This window comes from Gracilinanus agilis, chromosome 4 (assembly GCF_016433145.1).
Source record: "Gracilinanus agilis isolate LMUSP501 chromosome 4, AgileGrace, whole genome shotgun sequence".
NCBI lineage: Eukaryota > Metazoa > Chordata > Mammalia > Didelphimorphia > Didelphidae > Gracilinanus > Gracilinanus agilis.
Window position 1 is genome coordinate 241,839,785 of NC_058133.1, and position 14,091 is coordinate 241,853,875.

The 14,091-nt window shown below is 37.0% G+C and overlaps 1 protein-coding gene across 1 annotated transcript in view; it reads right to left on the reverse strand.

Moving 5' to 3' along the window:
• ELAC2 (elaC ribonuclease Z 2) overlaps positions 1-13,345 on the reverse strand; it is a 68,267-nt gene extending 54,922 nt beyond the window's left edge. The window contains exons 1-7 of the mRNA XM_044675181.1: positions 13,110-13,345; positions 12,079-12,129; positions 11,853-11,923; positions 10,380-10,444; positions 9,607-9,664; positions 8,749-8,817; positions 1,296-1,415 (exon numbers count right to left, since the gene is read on the reverse strand). Of these exons, the coding sequence (XP_044531116.1) occupies positions 1,296-1,415; positions 8,749-8,817; positions 9,607-9,664; positions 10,380-10,444; positions 11,853-11,923; positions 12,079-12,129; positions 13,110-13,345 (670 nt within the window). The remainder of the gene's footprint in view (positions 1-1,295; positions 1,416-8,748; positions 8,818-9,606; positions 9,665-10,379; positions 10,445-11,852; positions 11,924-12,078; positions 12,130-13,109) is intronic.
• Positions 13,346-14,091: the final 746 nt, after the last annotated feature.

Consider the following 14,091-nt stretch of genomic DNA (forward strand, 5'->3'; position numbering starts at 1 on the left):
GGACACACAGTAAGTTTAAGAGGCAGTATTTGAATGTGGATTTTCCTAACTCCAAGCACAAGACTATCCACTATGTCAGTGATAGCAAACCTATGACACACGTGTCAGCACTGTCAACATGCATAGCCATTTTCAATGAAACGTGGTGTGAAGTATGGGGCCGCATGCTGAGGATGAAACATTTGCTGTAGTGTAGTGTAGTGTAGTGTAGTGTAGTGTAGTGTAGTGTACACTCTGTCCACTATAGATGACAATTCTACCTATATTAATTTACCTATTTTACAATTATACATTTTTGTTATTTAAACTATAAATATTGTGAAATTATGATTTTTTTCTCGAAGTGGCACACCACCCAAGTTATGCTCATTTTGGGGGGAATTTTGACTCACTGAGCTCAAAAGGTTGCCCATCACTGCACTATGTCATGCTGCCTTTCAGAAGAATATATTAGAGCTAAAAAGGCACTTGGAAACCATGAATTCCAATCCTCATTTTATATTTAAGTTAAAATAATGAGCTAACAGTGTGGTATGGTAGTCAAAAAACTAATACTAGGTTGTTTTAAGTGGCACAAAACCCAGAATAAGGTAAATTATAAATTGCATGCTTTGCCCTAATGAGGCTATGTTTGTTATTCAATTCTGGATATCACATTTTAGGAAGAACATTTAGAAACTGCAGAATGTTCAGGAGGGAGGCAAGGATCATAAGAATATAAGTATACGATACCATACCATGCCATACCATAGTTAGGATAAATGTTTCTTTAGAAAAAAAGATTTAAATGAGAATATGATGGCTATTAAGTATCTGAAAGATAGTCATATGGAAAAAACCTTAATATTTATTTTGTGTGGCCAAAAGGAAAAACTGAGACCAATGAAAAGAAAGTTTGAATTTTTTTAAATGTATCTCAAAATGGGAGTCATTAAAAAATAGAACAAATGCTTCTACCGTTCAAGTATCCAAAACTTTTGGAGATCTTGGTTTCTGTTCAAATATAGGTTACTACAGGTTACAACTTCTGAGATCCTTTCCAGCTGAAATTGTGTGAGTTTTAGCAGAAGTGTCAGATGTCCTCTGAGATAACTAGAGACACTTGAACTACAATGATAATGCAAGTCAAGTATAGCATATTCATATTTTCATTTGTTTTCGGTTTTCAGTCACAGAATAATCTTATTTATGCAAAATTTTTCAGAAATTAATTTAAAGCACTAAGAAAGGTTATAGTACAAAAAGAAAAATGCAAACCCTTCTACCTATGTCCTTTGGAGAATCATTTATATCACCACCTGGAAGTTGCTGTTCACTTTTAGAAGATCCAAAGCTGGTAGGCTGATTTGGACTAAAGCGGTTAGGAGACTTTCTAGAATGCGAGGATAGCTGGTAATCACATGAAACTCTTTTACCTGGATAAAAGAGCAAGCAAGCAAATGAGACATTAAACAAAGCAGAAAATATATTTTCAATGCAGAGATATATCTCAGCTAAGAAGAGAAACATACTCAAAGGCATTAAAATTACACCTTCTAAAACTTCAGGGTAGCAGAGGACATGCAGTGCATAAATTAAAGTGCCAGGCCAAGACTGTTAGGAAGAACTGAGCTCAAATCAGGCCTCAGACACTTAATAGATTATGTAACTGAGCAAATCACTTAATCCTGTTTCCCTCAATTTCCTTATCTATAAAATAAGTTGAAGAAGAAAATGGCAAACCACTTCAAGCATCTTTCCCAAGAAAACTCTAATTGGGGTGATGAACAGTTAGATATAAGTGAAACAAGTACACAACAACATAAACTTTGTAAAGTGGGATTTGTTTGATAGCAATATAGTTCCCTGAGAGGAATTGCTTGATCATTCCAGAAAACATTCAGAGCAGAAAGAAGTTTATCTGCCCTCAAAGACTTCTTCCACATAATCATGGTATCCAGAGATAAAAGGGACTTCAGAATTCAGCTAATCCAATCTTCTCAATTTATAGAAACAAAACTAAGTGGCAGTATAGAAGCAACTTATCTGAGCTCCCACAGGTTGTAATGAACAGAGGCGGAGCTTAAACTGTGACTTCCAACAGTGAATATGTCATTATGCCTCTCCTAGGCCTACATGAAATTTTCATATGGTGTCAAAAACTTACAACTTTGTCAAAAGTTTTTCTTCCTGAATGTTATAATTCAACCTAAAAATACATACCTGAGAAGGCAGACTTATTTTAATATTCAAAAATCTGTGATTTCATTAGTTGGAGTACTCCCTTCCACCAAATGATCATAACCTTCTGTGACTAGTATTTTACTGAGGTACTGAGGTCAATCTGGTAACAAACATCTGTGTAGAGGGAGTTTCATCCTCTCCCCCGCCTGGACTGCCAACCCAGTTCATCCCATTTTTCACATGCCAGCTCTATGTCCAAAAACATAAATAAAAGAGTATGGGTGGACCCCACCTGTCTCTCTACTTCCTTGAGCAGGCAGGTGAGATAGACAGAGAACCCTGCAGGATGAACTACATGTGGTCAAACTTAAGAGTAAGAAAGAGACTTTAAATGTATGTTCATCTACCTTTTCTATTTCAAGGGATTATTAAACTTTATGGAAAAAAAGAACCTGGATATATTAACCTCAATCTAGCACATCCCTGATTTAGCTACACTGGTAAATTGATAGGTGTGTAGCTCGTAACTAAGCTTCCAGTTAGATAGGAGGTGCAAGTACCTGTAACTCTATTAGCATCTCTTTCTAAAAGCCCAATACTGACTTCCAGGGATGGAGAAAAGATAGCAGAGTAAAGAAGAGAACCTCAAGGTCATCATGAGAATCCTCTCCAACAAATATTAAAATAATGCCACAAGAGGAATAGTGGAGAACGAACAAGGAGATAGAGAAAACAACTTTCAAGAAAAGAAAAACCTAAATGGTAGGCGGAGAACATGAGGCTCTAGAGTGAGAGGGGAGCATATCCAGAAAGACTATAGCAAGGAACAAGTCAAGAGCAGCCACACACCCTCACCCAACATTTGCTGTTTGAGTTTTGAAACCTAAGCCCAAAGCAACACTCAGACCCTGAGACGCTACCTGGGCAAACATAGGTATAAGACAAAGCACACCCCTTGAGGTTTCAAATGTGTGGTGAAGTTTGGAATCCCACCCAGGGCAGTCTATGCAGAAGTGGACTAATTTGTGTGGGCCCAGAGAGAAGTCAGGAGTCCCACCAGTTTAGGGCCCCTTGGTTGGCCTAAGGGAGGGTCCAGATTGTTTTTGCTAGGAGCTCAGGGTGAAGCTCCAAGACAAGGCAAACAACTGTGTGCCAGATGATCACACAGTGATACCAAAAACTTGAGCCTAAGCCTGGGGTTAGAATTTGAGCAGTCCCTGACCTGATCAATTCAGTATGAGACAAAGAACTTATGCCCAAGCCTGAGGCAAGTCTTTGACCTATCGGGCATCTGAAGTGTTAATTGAATCAACAATGGGAGGAGACCCTCAGAGCACCCAGCCCTTAGGCCATCATAGTATCTTAGAAGAACTGAAACTGGCAGAAATCCAGAAAGTAAGATAAGAGTAGCATCAAGGAAGGACTGAAGTTTAAGTGGATACCCTAACCTCCCAGAAAATAGAGCCTACCTATAAAAAGGTAGGAAAAATGAGCAAACAACCAAAAAAACCATGTAACACTAAAGAATTTTTATGGAGACAAAGAGCAAGGTACAGAAGGCAAAGCAAACACACACAAAGTCCAAAAGAAAAATATGGATTAGACACAGATTCAGGAAGAGCTCAAAAAAGACTTCAAAAACCAATTAAGAGAGGCAAAAGAAAAGTGGGGAAGAGAAATGAAAGAAATGAAAAAGACCCAAAAGCTGAAGGAGGAAAATCAGGCCTTAAAAATAAGAATTGAGCAACTAAGATTCTAGTTGATTTAATGAAATCTAATGATTTCATGAGAAATGAAGGACCAACAAAACAAAATCAAAAGAATGAAAAAACAGAAAAACACATGAAATAGCTTATTGAAAAAAACAACTGACCTGGAAAATGGTTTCAGGAGAGACAATTTAAGAATTATTAGTCTATCTGAAAGCCATGATAAAAAAAAAAAATGCTTAGACATCATAATTCAAGAAATTATCAAAGAAAACTACCCAGATATACTCAAAGAAGAAAATAAAACAGAAATTGAAAGAATGCACAGATCACCTCCAGAAAGAAATCCTCAAATGACAACTTCCAGGAATATAATAACTAAATTCAAGAGCCCCAAAGGCAAAGAGTGTGAAGATAGAATTAATTCTCCCCTTGTCTATTTTTAGCTAATCAAATCAAGAACTTAAAAGTACCCCTACTTACCATTAAGTATCACTTACTAGAGTAAGCTCTCACCTCCAAAAGGCCACTGCTCCACCCCTTGAGCAGTGCTAGGCAAATTGAAAGACTGCCATTGGCTTCTGTGAAGAAGGGGGAATGACAAGAAGTGACGTGGAAAAAAGGAGCATAAAAAGTGTAGGAGTCAAACTAGTGGAAATGCGCATCGGCCATGGGTGGGGGGAGTGAGGGGGGGGTGGTGAAGGGTATAGGAGGAGCATGAATCAGGTAACCATGTTAAAAATGTATATTAATAAATGTTAAAAAAAAAAAGTGTAGGAGTCCAGGCATATACTAACCTAGATAATATTTTAGGGGTGCTCAAAAAGCTGACTCTTATGATATTTCTAATGATTGATTTCTGTAAACTTGAGTTAAGTTAAACCTTTACTTTGTCAAATTCTTAGCCCATCCCTGAGGCTACACTCCAGAAGACTGGCCAAGCAAGATCAATCTCCCTGACTTCTCTGAAGAGTTATTTGGCTGGAACCTATGCTCTTGGAATATACTTGGACTAATACATTTTGAGCTACTGATCAAGACCATTAGACCACCTATGTGAGATCCCATTAGTCCCTTATGTCCTAGCTGCCTGCATAGTGTAGTGTACAGATTTCCCAGACCTTTAACCTTTAACCCTGAATTGATCCCATTGTGTTTTAGAGTAGTGTGACTTCTCCAACCTCTTTTAATCTTAAATTAACTAATAAATAAGTGTTTTTTTATTCCTATTGTGTTTTTCCCTGTAGAAGTAAGGTATCCCTGGATGTTTTAGCCTAAGTGGCAGTTGGATCCCAACTGTCATTCACTCTCATTGTCACAGCCCTTTTGTATTTGGTTAAGATAGTAATACATCTACATCCTTCATTCTTCCTTCATCCCTTTCTCCCCAGAAGAACCCCTGTGTATTTGTGTTTATTTATCCACATCAAAACTCACAGAAATCACATCTCAATAGATGCAGAAAAAGCCTTTGAAAAATACAATACCCATTCCTACTGAAAAAACTAAAAAATATAATAGAAGGGCCTTTCCTCAAAATAATAAAAGAATTTGTATTTAAAACTATCAGCAAGTATCATCTGCAATGGGGATAAGTTAGAAGCCTTCCAAATAAGATCAGGTATGTGTAGAGGGAGTTTCATCCCCTCCCACTCTTGGATTGCCAACCTGGTTCATCCCATTTTTTTACATGCCAGCACTGTGTCCACAAACATAAATAAAAGGGTGTGGGTGGCCCCCACCTGGCTCTCTACTTCCCTGAGCAGGCAGGTGAGATGGTCAGAGAATTCTGCAGGATGAGCTACACGTGATCAGACTTGGAGTAAGAAAGAGAATTTAAATCTATGCTTATCTGCTTTCTCCATTTCAAGTGATTATTAATAAACTTTATGAAAAATAATAACTTGGAGATATTAATTTTAATCTAACCAGTGTGAAGCAAGGATACTCATTATCACCACTATTATTTAATATTGTGTTAGAAATGCTAGCAGTAGCAATTAAAGAAAAAGAAATTGAAGGGTTTAAAGTAGGCAAATGAGGAAACTAAACTGTCACTCTGCTAATCCCAGAAAATCAACTAAAAAACTAGTAGAAATAATTAATAATTTTAGCAAAATTGCAGGGTACAAAATAAACCCACATAAATCATTATCATTTCTATATACTTCCAACAAAACTCAACAGCAGGAGTTAGAAAGAGAAATTCCATTTAAAATCACTCTAGACAATACGGAATATTTGGGAATCTATCTGCCAGGACAAACTCAGGAATTATATGAAAACAACTACAAAACAGTTTTCACATAAATAAAACTAGATCTAAACAATTGGAAAAACATTAATTGTTCATAGGTAGGAAGAACTAATATAAAAATGGCAATCCTATCTAATTATCCAGTGCCGTATCTATCAAAATACAAAATACTTTTTTATAGAATTAGAAAAAATTATAACTAAGTTCATCTGAAAGAACAAAAGAACAAGAATATTAAGGGAAAAAAATTTAAAGGATGAGGGCCTAGCAGTACCAGATCTTTAACTGTACTATAAAGCAGTCATCATCAAAACAATAAGGTTACTGGCTTAAGAGATAGAAGAGTGGATCAATGGAATAGACTAGGGGTAAATGACCTCAGCAAGCTAGTGTTCGATACACCCAAAGATCCCAGCTTTTGGAATAAGAATTCACTATTTGACAAAAACTGCTGGAAAATTGGAAATCAGTATAGGAAAAATTGAGTTTAGAACAACATCTCAGTGTATATACCAAGATAAATTCAGAATGGGTAAATGACTTATAAAGAAAAAAACTATAAGTAAATTCAGTGAACATAGAATAGTATACCTGTCAGATGTATGGGAAAGGAAAGAATTTAAGACCATGCAGAGATAGTGAATATTACAAAATATAAAATAAATAATTTTGATTATATTAAATTTAAAAGTTTTTGCACAAACAAAACCAATGAAATCAAAATTAGAAGGGATGCATCAAATTAGGGAAAAAAATTTAAAACAAAATTCTCTGACAAAGGTCTAATTTCCTAGATATATAAGGAACTAAGTCAAGTATACAAGAAATCAAGGCATTCCCCAATTGACAAATTGTCAAAGGATATGTTTTCAGATGAAGTAATCAAAACTATCAATAAGCACATGAAAAAGTGTTCTAAATCCCTCTGGATTAGAGAAATGCAAATCAAAATAACTCTTGAGATACCACCTCACACCTAGCAGATTGACCACAATATGACTGTTAAGGAAAATAATAAATGTGGCAAAATTGGGACACTAATACACTACTGGTGGAGTTGTAAACTGATCCAACCACTCTCAAAGGCAATTTGGAATTATGCCCAAAGTGCTTTAAAAGAATGCATACCCTTTGATGTAGCAAAACCGCTAGTGGGTTTGTACCACAAATAAGGAAAAATGTTTGTACAAAAATATTCAGACTCATTCTTTGTGGTGGTCAAAAATTGGAAAATGTGGGAATGTCCTTCAATAGGAAAATGACTGAACAAATTGTGGTATATGATGGTGATGGAATACTATTGTGCAACAAGGAACAATAAAGTGCTTGATTTCCAAACAAGCTGAAAAGACCTCCATGAACTGATGTGACCTGAAATGACCATTACACACAGAAACTAAAACACTGTGGGACGATCTTGTGTAATCAACTTTGCTACTTTTGCAAGGCAAGGATCCAGAACAATCCTGAAGGACTTATGAGAAAGGAAGCTATCCACATTGAGAGAGAGTTGTTAGGACAGAAACTCAGAAGCTAAACATTTGATTTATAACTTGTTTATATGGGTATTGGATGTAGGGTTTTGGTTTTTAAAAGATCACTCTAGGGGGCAGTTGGGTGGCTCAGTGGATTGAGAGCCAAGCCTAGAGACGGGAGGTCCTAGGTTCAAATCTAGCCTCAGATACTTCCTAGCTGTGTGACCCTGGGCAAGTCACTTAACCCCCGTTGCCTAGACCTTACCACTCTTCTGCCTTGGAGCCAATACACAGTATTGGCTTCAAGACAGAAGGTAAGGGTTTGAAAAAAAAAATTACTCTATTACAAAAATTAATAATATGGAAATAGGTATTGCGTGATAATACATGTATAACCCAGTGGAATTGCTTGTCAGCTCTGGGAGGGGAAAAGGAAAAGAGGAGGGAAAGAACATGAATCATATAACCATGGAAAAATACTTATATAAAAGTAGCTAATTAGTTGTAACATGGCACTAAATTAAGTACAACTAGGTGAGGAAGACATTATCTATATTGTTAAGATATCAGAATTAATTCTTCAACTTTATTCAGTTCTCACCAAATAGATAAGACCTGTGAAGTGATAGAATATTTACTTTGAAAAAAATATTTCATCCAACTATCTCCATTTTCTTTGCTGTATAGATAAAAAACAAAAAATAAAAAAGTTCTACATATATTGGCCCAGCTTGATCCTTCAAAGTACTCTTAAATCCAAGTTATTTTAAATATTATGGTCAGAAAAAACCTATTACTACTGTCAAGATAATTAGCTGCTAGCCTAACAAAACCTGTTTTCTTACACAACCTTTTTTATTCCTTTTATGCCAAGTTCCCAAGTTCCACTGTCAGGAGTTTCCTTACTATTAACAAACACCAATGTTTTGGCTAATGCTACTCTTTCCAACTAAAATGCCTTCCTCTCTGCATCATGTGTTTAATGAAGGTTTCTCAAGTCCTGAGGCAATATAAAGAATACCTGATTTGGACTTTGAAGTCCTGGATTCAAATCTGTGTTCTCCAACTTAAGTTCTATCTAGATTGCCCTGAGCCCGAAACCCACATACCCTCCCCTACTAGGAAATAAAACACTCATACTCACTTTGTATAGGCACCTGAAAAACTGTCATTGTATCATCTTTATATTCTGGAGCAGAATGAAGTCGTACAGCTATGTGACATTTAACAAAAGGCACAAAAGAACAAATTAGTCACAAAGGCAGTTAATTAAGATTAGATCATAAAACAATCCCACTGTTTTATAATGATCCAGTTATTGTGGATTTGTTTTAATAACTTTTCATAATTTTTGCCTTTTATTTTGGGCTAGACCTGTTTTGGTCTAGATCTGGTGCAGGGATCTCTAGACTGGGAAATTGCCTCAACTAATAGAAATATGCATTCTACAATTTTATAGTTAGAGTACTGACAGTTTAGGTGATTTGTCCAGGGTCACAAAACCAATACTTGTGTCAGAGGAAAAATTTGAACTCAGTGTTCCTCACTATGAAGAATGAATTCTAATAGTTTTAAAAAGACAATTCAGATAAAATAAATTATTTTCATTACCATTTTCTATTACAAATAGAAACTATTATTTCTTTAAGTATTATATAGCAAAAGCAATTCAATGTTTGCTGTCTTATTCCTATTCAATTGTTTGCATTGTCTTTACAACTAAAATATGAGCTATGGAGGGCAGGGACTAAGTTTTGCCTGTCTTTGTATCCTTATCACTTAAACAATGCCAGGCAAAGAAGAACAAGAGCTTTACTGACATGACTTGACTTAACCTGTGTTGAATAAGACTAGAGGATTGAAGAAAACGTTTTGAAAATATCATTTATGTAGCATGACATTTCATGAGATTTGACTTAAAGTTAATTTTTATCTTAAGGCTCACAATACAGTAATACTATGTAGGAATAAAATAGTAGATAAATCATGGCTGAACACATACCTAAGTTTATTCCTTTCAATGGACCAGAAAATACTTTGATAGCTTCAAGGTATTTTTCCTAGAAAGAGAGAAGACATTCTATCAACTCTACAAGTTGATTCACATCTGATATAAACAAAGTTCCCACAGACATTAGAAAATGCTGCCTTCCTCACAGAAACTTATTATAGTAACTAGTATCCAAAGCTACAAAGTTAGAACACAGAACCTGTAATCTGAATGACTAGAAACCTTCTCTTCAGAAAAATTCAAGTAAAACTGTCAGGAGGAAAGAGGCCAGGTCAACAAGGTATTTCTAATTTGGGAATTATTCTATACAGTATATGCTTTGTAAGAATAGTCCTAACATAAAATAACTGATATTTAAGGTTTATAGAATTATAAATTGTTAGAGCTGAAAAGAACCCCAAAGAAACCTCTTAGAATGATCTGTTCCCTTTACTTTACACATAAAGAAACTAACATTAATGGAATCTTAAGAGACTGGCCTATCTAGAGCCAAAACTAGAACACACATCTAAGTCCTAGTTAAATGTTCTTTTCAAAACATTAGCTGCTCGGCTCCATACCACATAGTAACAATCACTTCTTTCCTGGTATTTAATTGGCTCTCCCCAATCTCTTTAGACCATGGCTACCCCATTTCCTTTGTCCCTCTAGCCTCCAAATCCAAGGAGACAGTTGAGCTATTATAAGAATTCACATTTGTCAAAGATTTCCTTTTAACAGATTTTTAGATGTGTGTTTTTTTCTTTTAAACAACTCAAACTTACCAACTGCGGTGGTCCAGAAAGGACACACTTCGGAAGCCCAGTTTCCTTTAAAGTAAGAATCATTCCTAAAAAGAAACAAGATGAATGTTACAAAATTACACATCTCTGACATTTCTACCTGAAGATACCAGTGGTGGCAGTCTCTCAGATCAAGACTTATCTTTAAAAATTAGAGGAAACCACCTCACTTCATTTAATTAGCTCTCCTCTTATCTGCAATCCATATTCTAAGAAGGAAACAAGGAAAATTGGCAGCCTGGATGACAATGAAATTTTGGGTGAAAGAGATGAGTAAGAAAAGTGTGGGCAAGCATCAGAAATTTTTCAACTGCACACCAAAAGTAGCAACACTTAAATATTTTGGTTCAGAAGTGAAAAGAAGTGAAAGAATTTAACATTCACCAGTAAGGATTAGAATGGCAGTCAATAAATACGGGGAAATTCTATAATTTTGTTTGGGATCAATCTCCTGATATGGAAACTTAAACCTCTGAGGCATTGACCCAAACCATAAAGGATGAAGTTCTGAGCATGGATGCAACAAGACTTGCGTTCAAGGCCAATGTATCTAAAATCATAAGCTGCAGAAGGTGTAATCTGCATTAGAATAGGAACTAAAGAACTTATTCTACCAATATGTACAAATACACACACATAAAACTACAAGATACTCAGAGTAAGGCGATAGCACATGTCAAGAAAGTCAAACTACCCACCATTATTGCCCCTCAGATTCAGATAGCCTAAGATCCTAAAACCAAGAGCCATGAGAGTATCAGGGCCACTCCTCCCAATCTCCACTACAAGACCACTGGCCAGTTAAGAAGATACATTACCATCTACTTTGTTGTTACACTTTGAAGAATCACAGGAACTCTACAGATGATTTGTGAGTCAAATCTATGTGTTGTCTTTATCATTACAATATGAGAGAGCATGGACTCTCATTTTTCTATCTACATCTTCAGTCTTTAGCCCAGTGCTCTGGAATAAAATGCTCTGTAAATGACCCATGAAGAGTATATATATAGTTAGTAAATATGGGTTGGATTTTAATTCATCACTTTCTACCTCCAAAACCAGAACTCTACTATAGCTCTTAATATGCCCACAAATGGGCATATTTACCATGAGTTACAACTATAACTCATATGTCATCTTTTCTAATTTCCTGCCATAAATCTTTTGTTCAGCAGCAAAACAAATGAAACCAGCAATAAATTCACAGAGTTGGACCACTGATTAAATATGACTCCTTTCTAAATCACATATATTTTCACAGGTTTTACTTACCATATCAATGATGAATAGGCTAGAAAGGTTTACCTAAATTGTCATGGTATTCTGAATATCTCAGGTAACTAACAATTATTTTTTGAATGGATGAATTAATATTGTGACAAGAAGTGATTGGAATTTAGTTAAAATTCTAGGCATTCCTTCCCAGTTCCCTGATTCTAAAAGAAAACTCACCAGACAAACCTCCAACATTGGACCAGTGCATTCGAGTTAGGAAGATATTATCCAAGCGAGCAACCTTCAGTCTGTAAAATAAAACAATGGAATGGCACATTGGTCTATTTCTTTACAGAATTCCCTTTTTTTCTCACAAAATGATGTCACTTTCATTTATTCCAAAAATCCTTAGAAAGAACAAAATCCAGAATCGACTACAACCTCAAATGGAAGACAAACTTACTTATGTTCCTGCATGATCCTTTGGACACCTTCCCCACAATTGAAAAGATACCTACAAAAATATAATGCAAGATATTTTAGTCAGTGTCAAGAGTTTTTAAAGCAGAGAATAAGTGTCTTATTTCCATTTCAAAAGGAAAAGCCTCTTCCCCTTTTCCCAATTTCTCTCCTAACTTCCATAGGGTCTGGTTTTAAAATTCTATTCCTTTCTGCTCAACTGGCCATCATAAAACTGTAGAATTAGAGCTGGACCTCACATAGTTCAGCCTTCTCTTTCTTATAAATAAGGAATTGAGGGGAGGTGGGGAGGTGGCTAGGTGACTCATTAGACCGAGAGACAGGCCTAGAAACAGGAGGTCCTGGTTTCAAATTTGATCTCAGACACTTCCTCCTACTTGTGTGCCTCTGGACAAATCACTTAATCTCAACTGCTTAGCCTTTACTGCTCTTGTGCCTTGGAACCAATAAACAGTATTGATTGTAAGATGGAAGGTAAGAGTTTAAAATAAATAACAAGTACAAGCAGGTGAATGTGCTTGCCCAATGTCACAGGGGTTGTAGAACAAAATCATTGAAATTAGGTCCTCTGACTCCAAATTCAGTACTTTTCATCCAATTACGCGGCCTTAAAAGAGCTAATTTTGCTACTCCACTTTCCCTACTCCAAATCCTCGGATTAAGAGATCGAGGTGGTCAGAAAGGAAATGAAAATCCACACTAAAGGACACCGCCCTTGGGAACTGTTCCACCTTAAAAAGGACTTTGGGGCCAACCTTTCATTTTAAACATAAAGGAGCCAAAGGGAGTGGCTAGCCACAAGTCTGTAAGAGATAGGACTGCAAAGCAAAGACTCGAATTTAGGTGCTCTTTTCCAGTCCTGGACCTTGTCTTCATTGGCCAGCCAGTAGAATCGCACTCAGATAAGAACTGGGAAAACCCGACAGAAGAACGTGGGGGGGGGGGGGGGGGTTTGGAGGAAACGAGGGAGAACCAATAAGAAGAAAGTGGATCAAGGCTGAGCAAAAGACGCACCGATTAAACTCCGAGAAGACATAAAGAGCCGAGCCCGCGTCTCGCGTTCCAGCCGCCACCACCTGCAAGTACACTGTGCTGGGTCCCGCGCGCTCCCCGGAAGGACCACGCTTCTCTCGGGTGCGCAAATGCCGCAGGGGGTCCTTAGGCGGTCGCGGCCGGCGGGCAGGGCCTTGAGACATAACTCTGCCAAACCGCACGCTCCAGCAGGCCCAAGGCAGCCACAGGGGCCACATACAGCAACGAGAGGCCCGGCCCGTATCCCGAAAATGAGCCGAGTTAACACGCCTTCTCCAAGCCGGCAGTGCGCTTCCCAACACGTGAAAGAGGCGCCGCAGCTTACGTCAAGATCTAGGCCAATAGATGGCCGTAGCCACACTCAAACGCACAGGAAAGTCATCCTCACCAATAGGAAAGAGAGTAGTCTCTGATCATGAGAGAGAAGGGAAAGGCTAGAAGTGGCTCAGGCTTTCAGATCAGATGCCCAATAGGCTACCAGGTCTAATTGAAAACGTCACGTTTGCGTGGACCTATCGGGAAGCCCAAGAGAGTGGCCAAGCTTTGCTTCCCTTAAAACTGTTTCATTTCTGACTTTCTTAACTTTTCTCTTTAGTATTTTGGTGGTCATTTAGGTCCGGTCTTAGAGCAGTATTTTATAAGTACACAATGCAAAATACATAAGATTACAAAGAAAACCAATCATATTGAAATGCAGATATTACGATTAAGAAAAATAATAAATGCATGCATCTTAAAGTTAAGAACCCCTGAGGTAAACGAAGCTAGTACAGATAGAGGGTCCAGCACCTAATTCTCGGGTTTATTAACATTAACTTCTTATTTCAAAATATATCCAGACTGTTGTAAATAATAATAATGATTCACACTTACAGTATCATAACAATACCAAGGACTTATTTCATCACAACCTATATGATAGGTAATATGCATATTTTTTTCCTTGCCTTACATATCAGGAAAG